We start from the raw sequence: 19788 nt of genomic DNA on the forward strand, positions 1-19788 counted from the left end.
GGGGTGGGGTGGGGGGGTGGAATAACTTTTCGCTAAAATGCAGAGGTTAAAAAGTAGTTTGGGGGTGGAATGGAGACAGTTTTTTTCAAGCTTGTGAGATTTGTTTTTTAAACAACCAGTGAATCAGGTTTGAAAAGAAATCTGATTTACAAAAAAGGAAATGGGAGTACCCTTCGAATTCCCTGCTACCACATGATGCTAGGGAAAAAGTATGCATGTGGTCCGTTTTTCTGTTCAATTACTTCAACCTGGACTGGCAGTCAGCTCCTGCTGTAAGTCGTAAGGGACTGATTATCCATACAGATTTAACATCAAGCCTCTGTCAACAACAATTTTTTTGACCGATAGATAGATGATCTCCATGTAACTGTCACTGTATAGCCTTCAACAACATTTCTATGAAATGTACAAACTTCTCCCTCACTGGATGGAATAGATTTCCAAAAACATCTGGTACCTTTGTTCTGTTGGCTGGGGCTGATCTCTGCCTGCTCTTTGATCGATCTTGAATGGTGTCATTGCAACTCTGACTCCTTTCCAGTTTGGAGGTTAGGTTCCTAAAAATGAGGGATATGTAAAACATTAGACTGTGTATTAACTTAAAACAGCAAATTTCATGGCACCGTCAAGCTGGGCACATAGTTCATTCTGCTTATGTGCGCCAGTTACCTGTGTCATGCAGGAGGCAGAGGTAGCCACCAAGACAGACTCTAGCTTGCACAGGACACCTCCCAACTATCAAAGCAGGGGGAACTTGGAGGGAGATTATGACTGATGTGTTTCCTGGGCCACTGCAACAACACACTGCTCTACACCTAGGCCTTATGGCAAAGCCATAATTTAGCCCTAAATAAATGCATGACATTACAGAAACCCTTGTCCTGTCCTACTCAATCTCCCCCACTTGGTACACTTGATGCAACCAATGAGAGTAAAGTTATATAAGCAGCTCCTTGGAGCAGGGGCCAGCTCTTGGCATCGTTGCTGTAAAGTGCCCTGCCCCCTTTGAGACCCGTATAAACAAACGTTTTTATATATGACCCTACCATGTAGATCTTTATAGAGTACAGAGACCGTAAATGTAATGAATTTTACAATACAGCCTTCAAAGGACACATACCCAATGCATTCATCCTCAGGAATTCTATGGCAACCATGGGACAAATTGGTCCTATTCACGATCAAGGATTTAGAAAAACCAGCCTAAGAGAAAAGGTTGAAAAAACCTGGGCACGTTTAGTCTTGAGAAAAGCAGATTGAGGGGTGACCTGATAAGTCTACAAATACGTTAAGGGCTATTATAAAGAGGATGGTGATTGTTCTCCATGTCCACTGAAGACAGGACAAGAAGTAATGGGCTTAATCTGCAGCATGGGAGTTTTAGATATCAACTAGAGCTAATAGTTAAGCACTGGAACAGGCTTCCAAGGGAGGTCTGGAATCCCCGTCAGAGGTTTTTAGAAAAGGTTGGACAAACACCTGTCAGGGATGGTCCAGGTTTACTTGGTCCTGCCTCAGCACAGGGGGTTGGACTTGATGACTTTTTGAAGTCCCTTCCAGCCCTACATTTCTATGGATTCTATGATTATATTTTACCAATTATTCAGTACTAAGTTTTCTAAACAGCAATAACTTATTTTGGGCTGTGGTGACTGTTTGAATGAGATTTAACTACTTCAGGGACGTTTAGAACAAAAAATTGAACTAAGCAATATTTATGTTCGTAATGGACAGCCAGTGTGAACTAAATCTGTTTCTTACCCTGTCAGAAAGGTGAAAGAATAGGTGCTGCCTTTGGAGACAAAAGCCGACCGATGTGTGTGTTTGCTCCGGAATGGTTCTTCATTCTCTGAATCCGAGAGGCGTTCTGGAAACTGAAGTTAATAAAGGAAGAATCAGCTGGCATACACAAAAAAGTCACTCAGGAAATGAAACATTTTCCCAAGGAAAAATAACTGAGTCTCCAAAAACCCATGTAGTGGTGACATTTGAAGTATGTAAAGAACAGAATGGGACTGCCAGCTAGTGCATAGTGTCATAGATCTATTAACTTCCCTTGAGCTACAGCAATTTATGTCAGCTGAAGATCTAGCCTAATGTTTTTGCCACTTGGGGAAAAGAAAAAGAACTCACAGAATTATAGACTATCAGGGTTGGAAGGGACCTTGGGAGGTCATCTAGTCCCGCCCCCTGCTCAAAGCAGGACGAATCCCCAGACAGATTTTTGCCCCAGATCCCTAAATGGCCCCCCTCAAGAACTGAACTCACAACCCTGGGTTTAGTAGGGCAATGCTCAAACCCCTGAGCTATCCCTCACTTTCAGCATAATTTCTAATCAAAAGACCTTGCACACACTCACTACTCATATGTGCAGCTGTGGTTCAGTGACAAACATTTCATAATCAAATACTACAGGACTCAGAGCCCACAGTAATTCATCCAGCAAACAATACTAAGGGAGCAACAGCTGGATATCAGCATAATCTTTTATCAACCGTAAACTATTATATGGCGCTTTCCACACAGTCTATGACTGATATGGGCAAGATACAAAGCTAAACAGGAAGTTACTCTTTTACCATGCTGACATACAGTCCCCTGATGACTCGTATTGTATAGATTTGTAGATGTGTATTTCTACAAGTCTATATGTGTGTGAGAAAGAGAGAGAGGATACATGCAGTAGACAGTTTGCTATACAGGTTTTATCACCACGTGTTTGAAATGACCATGTTACTCATGAATGGGGAAGCCAGAAGCGAGTTAAACAGGCCACTCCAAATGGGAGCCAATAAAACCTTCATTCCACATCATCCTGTATTCCAAAAATGTCTCACGTGTTACAGATGAACTATTTTAGGAATGCTTTAGAGAGAGTTTTTAAAATGTTACTGGGACTGTTTCTTGTATTCCTTCCCCCTAGAGCCAGGTGCCTTAGTCACTATGGAATCCAAATGTACAATGCACAGAAGAGTTATTCAAACCTCTAAAAGATGACCTAAGGTAGGTTTTCTATAGCTAAAATTATCACAACTGTACAGTCTGGTATCTCAGGTCCTTCAAACAAGTTCTCTTGGGAAGCTACAGCTTCATAAGAATGGCTATACTGGATCGGACCAAAGGTCCATCTAGCCCAGTATCCGGTCTTCTGACAGTGGCCAATGCCAGGTGCCCCAGAGGGAATGAACAGAACAGTAATCATCAAGTGATCCATCCCCTGTCGCCCATTCCCAGCCTCTGGCAAACAGGCTAGGGACACATCCCTTCTAATGACATATAGCTCCTAGTTTCAACTGTGCAGGAGTTGGAGACATTAGATCATCTTTTACATCTAGAAAAATGATTAATGATCCAGGACTGAATCCAGTCAGTCCTGGGTAGGTTTAATGCTGTATCTGGGATGAGCCCAGGGTTACCAAGTCCAGGTACATGCCCTGATCATGGGAGCCTTGGGCTCGTGGGACCCCTGCAACGAGCTGGTTCTGAGAGCGTGCGAGGTCAGCCAATGCTACGCCCGGCTCATGAGACAGCTCATGGTGTTCGACACCATCAGGTGGTCCAGAGACATTTATACCGAACACATCACCGGACACCGCCAATACCACACTGAGTAACCGAGACAGCCGACCAGAGAAATGACCCACTTCCTTCCCCGAAGGACCAAGGGACGCACCCCACCAACCCACTTATCCACGCCACCGATACTGACTTGGACTCCTTATTCACCCAATGGGTGGTGTACCCGAGCCCACTTATCCACGGACATTTTAAAAACCCTTGCACCTCAGTCTGGGTCTATACCGGTTATGCAATATGTATGTATCTTTTCATCCTTGCAAACGATATCTGTAACCCCTCATAACACAAGACTGACCCTAGATGTAAAGTACCTTTTCCTCTCAACCTGTGTATATTTCATTTCAAACATTCACTTTAATAAAATTCTTAAATCTGTTCTTTACTTACACATTCTTGATTCATTTTAAGCATTAGTGGTTCATCTTTTTTTTGCTGTTCTTCCATTTTTCTTTTTCCCCCTTCCATGTCTTCTAGAATTAGCTTGTGGATCAGATCCTCAGACGTTTTTTCCTCTTGTAATTTTTCTTCCCTCAACTAGCAGTAAAATAAAGGAGACAATATACTTGAAATAAGCTGTTAATACAGGCAATGTATTTGTTGAATTAAACGTGGAACTGGGAGCCAGAAAATCCTGTATTCTAATCCTGGTTTCTTACAATGATTCACTGTAGGAAAGTCCCTTAATCCTGTCACATGCCTCAGTTTCCCCATCCATAAATAAGGCAATCACTTACTTCACAGGAGTGTTCTGAGGACAAGTTTTTGAGAAGTGTTTTGACACTAACGCGCACTATTAAGTACCAAGGCTATTACTGTCTTTACACATCTTAAACTGGCAGCGGCGTTGTTAAGACCAGTATTCGACACAGGCTTTTTCCTTGCATCTGTTTGTAAAGCATGACAAGTAGTTCTGTCTACTTTAAGAAAGCCACTTATATGGGATCCTACGACAAAGGTGCAACATAGAAACATACAATACACACACACACAGAACCCTCCCTCAAGCAAAGATTTGTGTTTTGATCTTCAAAGGGGTTATAATGAAGTGTGTTCAGTTTGTTAGACACACTGACAGTACCCTTTAAGTTAATCTTCACCAAGGTTACAGTGCTGCCTCCCACACCCAATACTGGGAGTTTACAGACACATATTGGCAGGAAGCGCTTAGTGCATCAACACACAGACTGGGGGTGCCCAAAGTCTGGGGTAGGGGAGCATTTGATATTTAATCAATCAGTAGTAAATATTTGCCCATGCGATCACAGTAAATGTTCTTTAAAGCCGTAAGGTACTGCAGCTCTCCAGTGCTTTGATTTTGTATTCTCCTCCTTCCCTGCCACCACCTCTAAATTTGGTCTAGGAGAATACGAAAATCAAGCTTTTGAGCAGTGAATATTTCCCCCACAGTTTCTAGACTTCTCTCACTTTTAGGCTTTCACCAGTATCTTGGTCCATAGAGATCGGCTCCAAAAAAAATCCCGAGAGGTTGTGATGATTTGTTCATCATTAAATAGAACTGTTAATTCCAACAACAACGTCTTAACTGCCATATTTTCTGGTTCACCTTTAGTCATCAGTTTGTTGAGTTTCCTTTCCTGGCTATCAAGGTGTTTTTAATTTACAGAACAAATAAAATTAGTGAACAAACACGCTAAAAATTGTAATGACCGAAAAAATACTTTTGAGTGAAAAATTTTATTTTTAATGTAGAATATTTCATAACATACTAATACATAGTATTTAAACTAGTGTAAAGAAGTGTGCTAAATACTTTGGAGATATGCACAAAGACCCTGCCTTGAAGAGTTTACGATCTATGGCCCCAATCCTGCAAGTCTATTTGTGCACGCAGAATCCAAATGAAGTTGGAGAGCTCCATACAGAGTTCTCATTACAGGATCTGAGCCTAGAAAGGCAATGTACAAACACTGGGGCGGGGAGGGGGTAGGAGAGTGCAGGGCCGCCCAGAGAATTCAGGGGGCCTGGGGTCTTTGGCGGCGAGGGGGCCCCGTCACCGAACTGCTGCCAAAGACCGGCACTTCAGCAGCAGGTCCCGGAGCGGAAAGACCCCCTGCCGCCGAATTGCCACCGAAGACCCGGAGTGGAAGAAGCTCCAGGGGCCCAGGCTCTGCAAGAGTTTTCCAGGGCCCCCGGAGCGAGTGAAGGACCCTGCTTCAGGGGCCCCGAAAAACTCTCGTGGGGGCCCTCCGGGGCCCGGGGCAAATTGTCCCACTCCCCCGCACCCGGGCAGCCCTGGGGGAGTGAAGAAAGAAGGGCAAAAACAGGATCAAAAATTGTATGACCCAATGCTGAAGTTGGGGTGGAGGGTACATTCTTTCGATGCATGGTTTGTGAATACTTCTCAGGAGATGACTAAAGTAATTGGTCTGAGTAATACAGAACCTCATTACAGAACTCATATCAAGTCTTTACTCAGTAATGGGAAGTGTGAATTGAAAGAAAGCTGCTCTATTTGTTTTACTATGGGACACACAAACTCAGAGGGTCCATGAGTCCTGTATATAATGATTTAAATAGGGGTAAATAAACCAGGATTTTTAAAAGTTATTTCTGGCAGTCTGTCCAAAATCCTCCCCACATCTTCCATCCCTTCTCCCCCAAAACGTGTAGAAATCCACATGGAATTCTCTATTTGTCTTCTAATCTATGATTATATTTGGATTTTATTTTAACGGCCAAGTACAGTGAGACATACAAGAATGTTTAAAAACTTATCACTTTACTGAAACAGACCATAAGAGGTGCAAACATAACCTCTGTCAATGGAAAACACTCAGGGCTGTCTTCTTTGGATATTAAGAACAGCAGAGGTCTACAAAAACCTTACAAAAAGAAAAAAGGATCTCTTGTTGACAAAGACTTTTTGTGCTCTGTTTTGGAGACCATATATATCTCCCGCAAGCCAAAGGTTAATGTTGGCATCCAATAACATATTTGTACAAAGGTAACTGAGAGCTTTGTTTCCATTTGACTTAGATGTATGCAAAGTTTGCCCTACAGTATAAAGTTTGAAAGCGAATAACTCTAAATTTGGCTTGGAAGTTACCCTCCATGTACCCTTCCCCAGATATACCCATTTGGATGTAGCAGCTTCTGCAATTAGCAGGTTTCTCTAACCTGGAGGGGGGGAAAAAAAGAGAAAGCAAAAACAAAAAACCCACCACCAGAGCAGAAACAAACCATATTCCAATTAATGGAAGATTGCCTGGGAATTTAGGCCTAACATTTTTGTTTGAATGCAAACAGTCCAGGTAAGAATTTGCAACGTGAACATTGCAATCACTGTGTTAGAAGGCACGAGGAAAGACAAAGCGAAACACACAACCTTACTTGTAACACCCAACTTGTGAGAAGTAAAAAAAATAGATTCCTAGAAGTTTTAGTTTTGATAATCTCAGATGTTATTAGTAATAGCTCTTATTTTAACCTAGCTACCCTTTTAAATATCCCCCAGGCCCTGATCACTATGCTCAGAGCTTCACAGAATAATTCCTTGCAAGTAATCCAAAGGAAAATGGTTTGTTTTTTAAGGTGATCAGATTTCTCATTTCTTGATATCAGAAATACTATTCCTATATGCTTAACATATATTTCCAGAATCTGTGAAACTCACATTTGACATCTTCTCTTCCTTGAACCTGTTCAGGTTTATGTAGTCTTTAAAAGGTGCCCTCTTCTTAGGTGAAACTGCTCTGTCTACCCCGCTGCTGAAAAGTGACATGTCAGCACATGCCCCAGGTAGGAGTTCCCTCCTGATTATAGCGTTTCCAAGGAAAAAACTGTTGTGTGAAGAGAACTGGATGCAACTATGGATTTACCAATATTACAAGGCCTCCTCACCTCAGGAAAATACAAGTACCCAAAGCAAGTTGCTCAAAACAAGAAAATCTTTTCTTTTTTTTTTTGCTTAGTAAGATGGAAAACAAATATGTAACTTTACAGTGTGCCGGTTTATCCTGAAACAAAGTCATCCATACTGACAAGAATAGTATTTTACTGTATTACCTAAATCTAATCAACACTCTTTGGTAAAGTAAATGGAGGGAGAGAAGAAAGAAGGGAAGAAAGACTACGTTGCATTCAACTGCAAAGGGTTAAACTAGGGTCAATATTTAGACTTTCTACGGTGCCTTATATCTTAAAGAAAAATGTAAACACTTTAAAACAATCATTACTCACTTCTAAGAAAGGTAAGCAACTATCATCCCCATTTTACAGGTATGAAAACTGAGACAAAGGTTAAGTGACTTGCTCTAGATCACAGAGGAAGTCTAAGGGTATGTCTACACTGGCAAAGTTACATCACTGGCAGTTACATCACCGCTCAGAGAGTGCTGAAGGGAAACTGCTGTTGTGTGTTCACACTGTCAGCTGCCTGCGCAATAGCATGTTCACACTTGTGGCACTTGCAGTGGTATTTGGAGCAGTGCACTCTGGACAGCTATCCCACAGAGCACCTATTCCTCTTCTGCCGCAAAGAGCTGTGAGAAGGTGGAGGGGATCGCAGAGCACCCTGGGTCCTGGTCCAATGTCCCATGATGCATTGCTTCACATCCCAGCAATCCCTGTGCTTCCGTCCGCATCTTTCAACTGTTTGTGTACTGTGTGCTCTGCCTCTTCTGTCTGCAGGAATGGATCCCGCACTGCTGGCCAACATGCTGCTCGCTCTCACTAACATCACAAGTGGCAGTGGAGATATTCCTTAAACTACAAAGGCAAAAGGAGTGTGACACTGATCTTGCCACATGTAGTAGCTACGACATGAGATTGCTTGTGGCATTCACAGAGGTGCTGATCACAGTGGAACACCACTTTTGGGCTCAGGAAACAAGCACTGAGTGGTGGGATCATATCGTCATGCATGTCTGGGATGACGAGCAGTGGCTGCAGAACTTTCGGAAAGCCACATTCATGGGACTGTGTGATCTTGCCCCAGCCCTGAGGCACAAGGACACGAGAACGAGAGCTGCCCTGTCGTTGGAGAAGCGTGTGGTGATTGCACTGTGGAAGCTGGCTACTCCAGACTGCTACTGATCGGTTGCTAACCGGTTCAGAGTGGAAAAGCAGACTGTTGGAATCGTGTTGGTGGAAGTGTGCAGGGCCAAATTGCATCCTGCTCCACAAAACCATGACTCTCGGCAATGTGCATGACATTGTGGATAGCTTTGCACAAATGAGGTTCCCTAACTGTGGAGGGGTGATAGATGACATGCATATTCCAGTTCTAGCACCAGACCACCTAGCCACTGAGCACATTAACTGGAACGGGTACTTCTCAATGGTTCGCCAGACACTTGTGGATCACCGTGGGCAATTCATGGACATTAACGCAGACTGATCTGGAAAGGTGCATGACGCACGCATCTTTCGCAACACTGGCCTGTTGAGGAAGTTGCAAGCAGGGACTTTCTTCTCGGACCAGAAGATCACAGTAGGGAAAGTCGAAATGCCCATTGTGATCCTGGGAGACCCTGCCTACCCCTTAATACCGTTGATTATGAAGTCATGCATGGAGCACCTTGATAGCAGCAAGGAGCGGTTCAACAACAGGCTGAGCAAGTGCAGAATGACAGTTGAATGTGCTTTTGGCAATTTAAAAGCCCATGGGTGCTACCTATATGGGAGGCTGGACCTGGCCGATGACAATATTCTGATGTTTATAGCCACGTGCTGTACGCTACGTATTTGTGAAGGGAAGGGTGAAAGCTTCATTCAGGGCTGGACCGCAGAGGCTCAGCGCCTGGAGGCTGAATCTGAACAACTTGAAGACCAGGGCTATTAGAGGGGTGCAGCGCACGGCCATAAGGGTCAGGGATGCCTTGATGCAGCAATTTGAAGCTGAAAGCCACTAATATTTGTTGCTATGCTCAGGACTGCAGTGCTTGTAATGCTAGGAGGCAATTGTGATTGGTGCAGACAATGCACTATGAAGGTGTAAGAAAACTGCCTGTTGCTCTGCAGGGTTCTGTTTGCTTTCAATTAATGGAATAAAGATTGCTTTCAAACCAAAATAATTCTGTTATTAAAAAACAACAACTGGAGGGGAGAGAGAGAAACAAAAAACATAATCAGCACTGTGGAAGATGGGGGAAGGGAAGATCCCAAGAGGAGGTGACAGTTAAAGGTTTGTGTATGTCCAGGTATCATAAGCAACCTTGTCCTTTGGAGTACGGTGCTGCGGGTACTGTACTTCAGCAGGGCTAAAGTGCAGAGGGACGGGTATTGAGTGCAGTAGGTACTGGGAGTCCGCAGGGCTGGACTGTGATGGGGCAGGAGTGGAATGCAGTGGGTACAGACTGGAGCCAAGAGGTTGAGAGGAGTGTGTTGGCAGCGTCTGGGAGGCGCATGGGAAAGTTTTGCGACAGTGGCTGCAGGGGAGGGTGGGCACGGATCTGCTCGGTTTGCAGTGCTAGTATCGCCTGGAGCATGTCTGCTTGGCACTCCGTAATGTTTAAGAGCCATTCCGTGGCTTTGTTCTGGCACACTGCATTCTCCTTTTGGTTCCTCTTCTCGCTGTCCCGACACTCTTTCAATTCTTGTTTTTTGGCCGCAGAGTGCATCATAATGTAATGCAGAAAGTCCTCCTTAGTTCTTCATGGCTGCTTTCTAATTCTGCGCAGCTGTTCAGCTGCCGATAAAGGGGGAAGCTGGGCTCTGAAGGTCATATATGTGAAGCCAAAATGCAACATTTTACAGAAGCAGTATTGTTTGCAACACGCAGACCACGGATTCAGTGATTTAAAACACGCCACTATTCACATATCTGGCTGACCACAGGCAAGCACATATGAGCCACAAGACCCCCAAAATGGTGAGTAACCGCAGTGTTCCAGGACTATACGGTACACTGGGCATGTAGCTCTTGGGGAGAGCCAGCACTGTAGGGGGGCTTTATAATCATTACTGTCCCCACATTTTCCACAGGCTGTGTTCGTTATGGAAGATCTCCTCGCTGCTGAGGGTGAGCACAGAATCAAGGGAGGGTCTTCTCCAAGCCTGCGGCTTCCACCCTGGCCTTTATGTGGCTTGTGTGTGTGCAGCAATGCCCCTCCAGCCCCAGTTGACAGCAGAGTGGCATGGGAAAGTTAGCCTTCATGGGGCAAGAAACAAAGCAGCTCTGCCAAAGAACTTGCGGCAGTGGATTGCCCACTATCTCCACAAGAGTTTCCTGGAGATCTCTGAGATAGATTCCCATGAGGTGAGGCAGTCAATCAACCCCCTGTTCTGCCATTCAGCCTAGGCATGCGGTGGTACGTACATCATACAGACACAAGCCTGCTTGCTACAACCCTCCTGCCCCCAACAACTCGCTTCAGCGATTCCCAAAATCAAAGCTACTTACCAGGAGCCTCTTCTCCTGTTTGCGCTTCGCCAAGCTCTGACAGCTGTGACTGGCGAGCCTCGTCTGGAGTAGAGAAGAGCTCTTGGCTGCATGCACCTCTGAGTCGTCCTCTGCCTCTGGGTCCTCCTCTCCCTCGTCCAAGATTTCCTCCTCCTGGCTCGGTCCACTCTCGACTGGCATGTGAGCCACCGAAGATTCCACAGTGGCCTTCTCAGTGGACGTGGGGTTGACGTTGAGTATAGCATCCAGCTCTTTGCAGAACCGGCAGCTTGTGGACGCAGCCCTGTAGAGGCAGTTTGCCTCCCGCACCTTGTGGTAGGCGTTTTGCAGCTCCTACACTTTGACCCTGCACTGCAGGGTGTCCCTGTCATGGCCCCTTTCTGCATGCATCATGAAATCTGTCCGAAGGCATCATAATTCCTACGGCTGGAGCACAGCTGGGACTGGACAGCCTCCTCTCCCCAAATGCTGATGAGGTCCAGCAACTCAGCACTGCTCCAGGTGGGGGATTGCATGATGCGTGAAGCCTGAAAAGATGTACTGAGACCAATGCACGCATCACCAAGCAAACAGGAAGGGGACTTTCAAAATTCCCAAGGTATTTAAGGGGGGGGGGGGGACTCATAGTTGCTCACCAGAGGGAAGGGCAGTAGAGTTCAAACCGATGACCAGAGAGGGGAGAACAGGCATTGTGGGACACCACCCAGAGGCCAACTGCAGCACTGTAATCAACCAGGGTGTCTACACTGGCACTGTGGTGCTGTCCCTTCAGCGCAGAAAGCTGTACACCTCTCGGGTGGTTTTTTTACTGCACTGCAACTGCGCAGTTTCTGCGCACTAAGTGGCTGGGCATTGTGTACACTTTTGGAGTTACACCGCAGAAAGCTGCTTTACTGCACAGAAACTTGCCAATGTAGACAAGGGCAAAGTTAGATATGGGATCCGAACGCAAGAGTCTGGGCTCCCACATATATTTTTAAATAATTATGACCACTGAAAAAGGAACTGGGGACCACAAATAAGGAGATGTACCACAAATATGGAACTGAGAATAAAGAACCACCCTCAGTTTCATGTCATGTTGCCCCTATTGTTCAGGACTCTATCCAAACAATGATACCTATCTCATAGAGCTGGAAGGGACCCTGAAAGGTCATTGAGTCCAGCCCCCTGCCTTCACTAGCAGGACCAAGTACTGATTTTGCCTGAGATCCTTAAGTGGCCCCCTCAAGGACTGAACACTCAACCCTGGGTTTAGCAGGCCAATGCTCAAACCACTGAGCTGTCCCTCCCCCCAAAGCAATAATATGAAACTCTTGTTACAAGAGTTAGAGGGATAGTATTTAGCCCTCCAAATTTTACTTAGCTTAAAAATGTTTTCTCTTTTTAAAGTTGTGTATTGGTTACATAAGGCTTGGTGACAAGTGATAGAGAATTTACTCAACTCTCAACTGAAAACCTGTCAGAAGGATTACATTGTTCTTTGCTCACAGGATGAGATTTGGGGAATATCCCCAATCCCCTCCTCTTTCAGATGAGGTTCAGAAAGGGTATGTACATGTTGTGAAGGGAAGGAAGCAGGGTTCCAGTCTGGCAGTGAACAAAGATTGAAAAGAGGAAGATAGATGAACCATCAGGCCAAATAGGAATTAGACAAAAAATTCTATCCTCAAAATACACAAGTGGAATAGTCAAAATGCCAGAAGCACATTAAAATACTTTTCCTTTTTGCTGCAGTGGAAATGAGGAGGATTGCGATCAATTTTTTTCAGGTCAATAAAGAGTTACAAAAAGATCTCAGAATGATCTATAGCTGCTGCAACATTACTATGATTAAAAATGGGCTTATTACACTGAACTTCAAATAATATATATATTAAAAAAAAAATCAAGACTCCAATACCCAAACACACTCAGCAGCACTTAGATTAGGTCTGCTGCACACTCAATACCTGTTGACTGACCAGAGCTATGCAAAGGACTGCAAATCAGCTACAAGTTCACTAACCAGAAGACGTATCCTGCAGAGTGCTCACATAAAAGGTTTGTGGAACGTGGGGAGGAAGATGGGTGAGTCCCCCCAGAAGTTCCAGGAATTTAGCCGTTTGGAGAAGAAAAACCAGATGTCAGAATTAACACCCCACTGAAATGTACTGAGGCACTTCAAACCCCTGTAGTTACCAAAGGCCACTGTAGCTGAGGGTGGAAAAGCAGCGATCAAACAAAGTTGCCAGCAGATGGTGGAAGAAAGATATTCCCTCAAGCCCAGCAGAAATCCCCGGTACACATCCTAATTGGTTGGGCTGTGTGCTGAGGCCAGGATTTGGGCTATTTGTAGTTCACATAATTCAGATTCAGGAAGAAAAACTGCATCTAGTCACATCTCCTTGGAGACAGACAGACACAAACATACAAAACCAGTGAAAAATTAAATTCTGCAGAAATGTGAGTAAGCCCCATATCTCACCAGGGAAGGTCTCCTCCTCACCGTTAGGAAGTAGATTTATAAAATCCTGGCGTGGCTGATACTTTAGACCTCCACCATTCATTTTTTTTAAACCAAGAGGCTCAGTTATAAAATATTCATCTTTAAGTTTGTTTGTTTGTTTTTAAGTTGTAATTTCCTAACTATAGTGATGTCCATTTAAGTTAACTGATAAATTAGACATTTACGTGAATAAAATCTCTATGCACCTAATCTTTTACCAAATTCCCAACAATGGTAAAAATGTCAGAAGTCACTGCACTTTGTTTATACTAGAGGCTTGTCTAAGATAGAGAAATCAATTGATTGCAGCATCCCTCAGTTGACTGATTCACACCTTGCATCCACTTCCAAATGTATCTGAAATGAAGTGAAGACCACTATCAATAACTCCTAGGGACAAAGCCTCAATCAACTGAAGCTCTACTGACTGTGTGTCACTGAGGCAACTCACTGCTAAAATCAGTGCAATCACCTCTTCCAGATGTCACTCTTAACCTTAACTCTGCCCCTTTGTATGTACGCATTACACTGGTCTTCAGAGGATGCTGAATTCTTCAAATAAGACTGCAAGGATTATTTCACTAGAAAAATGTATTTCCTTCCCTTTGCAGATATGTATATATACTATCCTTGTCAAAAACAGCTAAACCACTTTTGGTCAAGCTTTACCAAAAAAATAAAAAATAAAATAAATAAACCAATCACACCACACCCCAAAATCCCCCCTTTGCGCAGCCCCAATCCAGCAAATGGATCTACTGTGAGAGGCCCTTGCTCTTGTGCGGAGCCCTGTTGAAATGAACAGGGTTCTGCATGCGTCCACACTAGCAGATCTGATTATAGGATCAGGGCTTATGCCTGGAAAAAATGAAAGTTTCAGAAAGTTATGAATAACTCAGAACTGGGGGTGGAGGGGTTAGAATAGAAACTATTATCCTAGCTTAACTACAGCAGTCACTGCCCCATTATGATATTTCTAGAATAATGACTAGCTACATGAGATATTTAGAGTTAGAGTTCAGTCATTTCAGTGATTTGTGGATAAAAAATGCTTCTTTTAAAAAAAAGGGACCCCCCCGCCCCCCGGTTATTTAAGTCCAAAAGGGCTGAATGGATTCTCCTCAAATTTTTTTGAGTTCATCTTTTAGCTAAAACCAAGCACTGAAAGCTTCAGTTTCTCAGATTAGGATTCTGAAAGAGTTCTAGTAGGAAAGGGAGAGATTTTACTGCAACTAACTTTGCAAACCTATTACATTCACCATAGCTCATTCTTCTATAAACCCTGTATAACAAAGATGGTAGAACTGCACCAAGCAGGTACATTTTCACCTTTTGGAAGGCAAATGAAGGCCAGTCTACACTACAATGTTACATGGACGTATGTTGCCTTGCATTGGACCTATTTGCACATCTACTCTTAAAATTCACCTCCAGCCAATGTAAGTGCCTTGTTACTGTGATATAGTAAAACCACCTCCCTTAATAGAATGGAACCACGACTGACCTACTGCGGTCAATCAGTGCAAGTGCAATCCTAATAGTTCTCCAGCAGCTATCCCACAATGCCCCATTCCTTGTGACAGTGACTGTTCTCGTCACAATTGTATACTCCACTGCCCAGGGGTCACAGAGACCTGAAGCCATCTCTGCTTTACGTCCCCATGAGTATTTTTGAAATGCTGTTTCCTGACTGACCACCTTGGCAGGCAGACCTAGCAACCTTCCTTTCTTGAGTGTAATTGCCCAACCAACCATGCCAGCTCCATGTACTAGATGCATTCCGGTTAAGAGGAGACAGGAGGTATGGGCTCCTGGGCCTTTGGGGAGAAGAGGCTATGCAAGCAGAGCTATTGACTAGCCACAGCAACATGGATATTTAAGAGCAGATTGCACAGGGGAGGAAGGCAAAGGGGTACAACGCGGATCAGCAGAAATGCAGTGTGAAAGTGACAGAACTGTGCCAGGTATACCAGAAGACCAGGGAGGCCAACAACTGATTTGGTGATGAGCTGCAGACCTGCTGCTTTTACAACAAGCTGCGTGCATACATGGTAGAGACTCCACCGGTATCTGGCAGACCACTGTGGACAACTCAGGAAAGCCAGAGACCCCTGCTGTGAACAGCCAAGAGGAGGAGAGGAGAGATGCAATGGGGTGGTCGGCTATGCTGCGAGCCAAGACCTGTTTGAGTCTAGCCAATTCCACCAGCTGAGCGCAAGGATTAGAGAAAGGAAGGGGACCGCACCTCAGGTAAGTGTGTGCATCCATTTTTCCTTACAATGTTTAAATTTAAAAATGGCACCCAGCCCCAAATTAACAAGACACAGTATCAACTTTTCACGGTTTTACTCATATGAGAAGAAGTAGAGGTACAAACAAACAGATGTAGAACTGGCATTTGATATTCATTCCCCTGTTGGTTTAGGCAGGTGGAGAAGGGGAGCACAGGAGTTTATGTACATAGGAGTATCCCTTGCATCTCCTGAGACATATCCATGAAAAACTTCCATGGAGATACTGTGCAATGCTCTCTGAAAGGTTTCTAGAGATGGCTGCCTTATTTCTTTCTCTGAGGTAAGATACTTTCCCACTTCACCCCATGAGTCCAGCAAGCATCACTGCAGTAAACGAGCTAGCAGCATATGGGCCTGGAGTCTTCAGGATGCCAGCTGTGCTCTCTGTGCCTTTGTGACCCTCAAAAGTGAAGTATCAGCTAACCCCACCACTACGTGTGGAAAATAATGCCAGTGTTGACTGCCATCACCCTATACTTTTCTTCCCCACCCATGTCCCTGGTGGGCCATGCTGCTATGGCTGGGGCTGGCAACCAGTGCTGTGGTGAGGCATTCCAAAGATGAAGTGTCAATAAGCAAGTCTTCTTAAAAATGTTTATGGGAATAAGAAAAGTGAGTTCTGACACCTATCCTTCCCTTTCCACAATGATTGTAAATCCAATGGTACGTCTGTCTGTAGCTGCTGCTGTGGCAGCCTTGAGAGATGTCGCCTTCACATTTGCAGAATGCCTGATTCTGAGAAGGAGGGAAAGAAGAGGACTAGATAGGCCATGTTCAGTGAGATCCTGCAAGCCGGTACTGCATTGGTCTGCAAACAAAAGGCCTGAAGGGTCACCATGGCAGAGAGCATGGAGAAGGAAATGGCAGACAGGAGAAAGGTCCAGGAATGCCAGCAGGAAAAGAATAAGGAGATGCACCAGCACATAATGGGTCTTCCCGGGCAGCAAACACAAATGATACAGACCCCAGTGGACCTACAGGTCAAAAAAAAAAAATCAAAAAAAAAAAATCCCAGGAATACTCACCCTTTGCTGACCTTGGAGAACTCCATGGTAGTAGTTCTCTATACCCCTCAATATTCCACATGGCATCATGGGCCAAGATCCTTATCCCTTGCACTCCACTCCGGGGAACAAGAAGGAAAACCACAGCTTCACATACACACCAGCAGTGGTTCTCACAGATCAGTGTTTGTAGCCACGATGGGTTACATTTGTGCACTGAAATGGACTGAAATGTTTGTTTGCTGCCTTCCAATTTTAAATTTCTGTTCTCTGAATTTATGTTCAAAGTTTACCCGTTTCTTGCATTTTTGCACTGTTTTTGCCACTGAATGAAGTTCTGTTTGAGGAGAATACAATTATCTTTATTAGTTCACAACGCATCTGCAGAATGCATAGCAGTACTCAAAACACGCAGCACTCGTAAACAAACAGGAAGGACCACATAAAACATAGATTCAGGAAAACAAGTCATTTATAAATGTATAGCAATCACTCCACAATTCTTAGCAGCACCCAAAGCTCCAGGCTAGAGAACACTGCAGCACAGAACATTACTATTGCTGACTGTTCGTGTGCTCTTTCAAAGCCTCCCTCAACAGCATAGCTCCACACTGAATCCTTTTAGTGGCCCTTGTGTCTGGCTGTATAACATCAGCAGGCAGCTGCTCCAGCTCCACCTGCAACTTGAAGGCAGCTTTTCCCCCTTTTGCCTCACAGATATTATGCAGGATGCAACAGGTAGCTACAACCATTTGGATCTCAGTGAGAAAAATATCGCATCTAGTGAGTAAACACTATCAATGTCCCTTCAATCTATCAAAAGCACATTCAACTGTCATTCTGTACCTGTTGAACTGGTAGCTGAATAGTTCCTCGATACCGTCGAGATGGCCAGCACATAGCTTCTTGAGCCAGGAGAGCTAGGGCTACTCTGGCTACCCCAGAATCACACCTGGATTTCAATATCACTAATGGTAATCTGATGGTTGGGAACTTATGTCCCTGCTTGCAGCTTTTTGAACAGTCCTCTGTCCTTAAAGATGCAAGAGTCTTGCACCTTCCTGGATCAGCCCACATGGATATTGGTGAAGCATCGCTGGTAATCCACTAATGCTGGCATAACCATAGCAGAGTAGCCTTTTCTAATGATGTACTCTGTCCAAGGTGCTACAAAAGGGATGTGCGTGCATCTATTGCCCCACTGCTGTAAATCCATTCACTATGGCCTGCACACTGCTGAGCCTTACATAGCAGGAGACAATTAATGGCCCTACACATTTTTATGACAATGGCCCCAACTGTGGATTTTCCTACTCCAAAATTATTTCCCACTGACGTGTAGAAAACAAGCGTTGCAAGCTTCCACAGTGCAACTACCATTTGCTTCTCAGTTATCAATCCAGTTCTCATTCTGGTGTTCATGTGCTGGAATGAGCTCAGCACACAAATCAAGAATGTGGCTTTTCGCATCTGAATGTTCTGCAGCCACTGCTCATTGTTCAAACCTGCATTACGATGCGATCCCAGTGCTTGTTTCTCTGGCCCAGAAGCAGCACTCCACCATCTGAAGCTGCTCAGTGACTCTCACTAACAACCTTGAATTGTTTTTTGCCATGTCCTTCAGCAAACTGTCCTTAAAGAAATCATCATGTCCACCATTGGTGCAGCACTTCCAGCAGGTCTGCAAACACAAGAAGATCGTGTGTCCTGTATTTACTGCGTTCGTGAGAATAGTACAGAGGTCTGCGGGCTCCATACTTCTGTCAAAGATGGCGAACACTGAAAAGTGCCGCACAAGTTTGTGAGATTTAAAAAGGGGTGAGAAAGTTATGGAATATGGATGGCATTATGAGATAGAGAAAGTTGCATGCTGGGAACTTGACCCCTAGCTCCTAGAGATCCTGGGAGAGTCCTTTGTACTCCACAACTCACTGCAAAAAGTTCCCAAAAGGCACTGCACCAGATGACAGTGCATGGCACACTGGGATACCTACCCATGGTGTGTAGCCTTTTTCATCGACACAAGCACTCCTGGTGAACACATGCAGCACTGATGCAAGCAGCCAAGTATGCATTCGCACGAGTGATATACAAACTCTGAAGGTTGTACCTTAACATAACTTGTGTCAACCAAAGTTTGTAGTGTAGATATGGCCTAAGATGTCAGTAGTTCTGCAACCGGCTAACTGCCAACATTTTCCTGAATTGACTGAACGGTAGGAAGGGATAAATGACCTTTGTTTTAGAAAAGAAAAGAATGCTTAGAATTCTCCATATATAAGTAAGCAGGCATATCTGAAAGGATTCCACGTTTCTCTGGAAGAAAGTTACAATTAAACAAAACACTATACCTTCCTCAGCTGGCTTTCATATTCCTCACGAAGTTCCCCCGGTTTGCTTAATTTGATGGGTGCTCTGAATATAAAGTCTAGAAAGAAAAGAAAAAAGGGAACATCCTTTATGTATGATAATTAGGACTATCCTCAAGCTGCCCTTGTTAAATTGTCTTGCTCTCCCAACTCAATACACAAATGTGTTCTGAGAGCTAAGTGCCAAGCAATAACACTTTGCTGTTCTATAAGTACTTCTAATGTTCTCCAAGCTTTTACAACCAATTAAGCATTACAACCCCCATGGAGGTGTTATCTCTATTTTACATGGATGTAAACAAACAGTAATTAACCAACTTGCTTGAAGTGTCACAGTGAGTCAGTGGCAGAGCCAGAAGTAGAAACCAGTGTTATGCTCTAACTACAGTGGTCTCCAAAATGGGGTGCGCAAAGAGGATCCTTCAGGGTGCAGCAGTTCAGGCGGCTTGGGGGGGGGGGCGGGGCACTTTGGGAGTTTGGGCAGGAGTCCGAGCATTTTTTGTTTGTTTTGCTTGGGGTGGCAAAAATGGTAGAGTCGGCCCTGCCATGTGCCAGGGGATGTATGCTCAAAATTTTTTACTGATGGGGTGCGCAATCAAAAAAGGTTGGAGACCACTGCTCTGCTAGACCAAACTAGCAAGATTATCTACAAGTCTTTACTTACAAAGGCAGTACAATATCCTTATTCCTA

General features: G+C 44.4%; 1 protein-coding gene across 2 annotated transcripts in view; it reads right to left on the reverse strand.

Annotated features, from left to right (window-relative positions):
* Window positions 1-19162, reverse strand: part of RNF169 (ring finger protein 169) — a 28235-nt gene extending 9073 nt beyond the window's left edge. The window contains exons 1-5 of one of the 2 annotated variants that reach the window (XM_075061829.1): window positions 19080-19162; window positions 7214-7304; window positions 3967-4113; window positions 1762-1874; window positions 458-557 (exon numbers count right to left, since the gene is read on the reverse strand). In XM_075061829.1, the coding sequence (XP_074917930.1) occupies window positions 458-557; window positions 1762-1874; window positions 3967-4113; window positions 7214-7222 (369 nt within the window). In that variant the 5' untranslated portion in view covers window positions 7223-7304; window positions 19080-19162. Of the gene's footprint in view, window positions 1-457; window positions 558-1761; window positions 1875-3966; window positions 4114-7213; window positions 7305-16749; window positions 16850-19079 lie in introns of those variants that run through there. The other variant, XM_075061828.1, reaches the window with a different exon arrangement.
* Window positions 19163-19788: the final 626 nt, after the last annotated feature.

Source organism: Chelonoidis abingdonii, chromosome 1 (genome assembly GCF_003597395.2).
Source record: "Chelonoidis abingdonii isolate Lonesome George chromosome 1, CheloAbing_2.0, whole genome shotgun sequence".
Lineage (NCBI taxonomy): Eukaryota > Metazoa > Chordata > Testudines > Testudinidae > Chelonoidis > Chelonoidis abingdonii.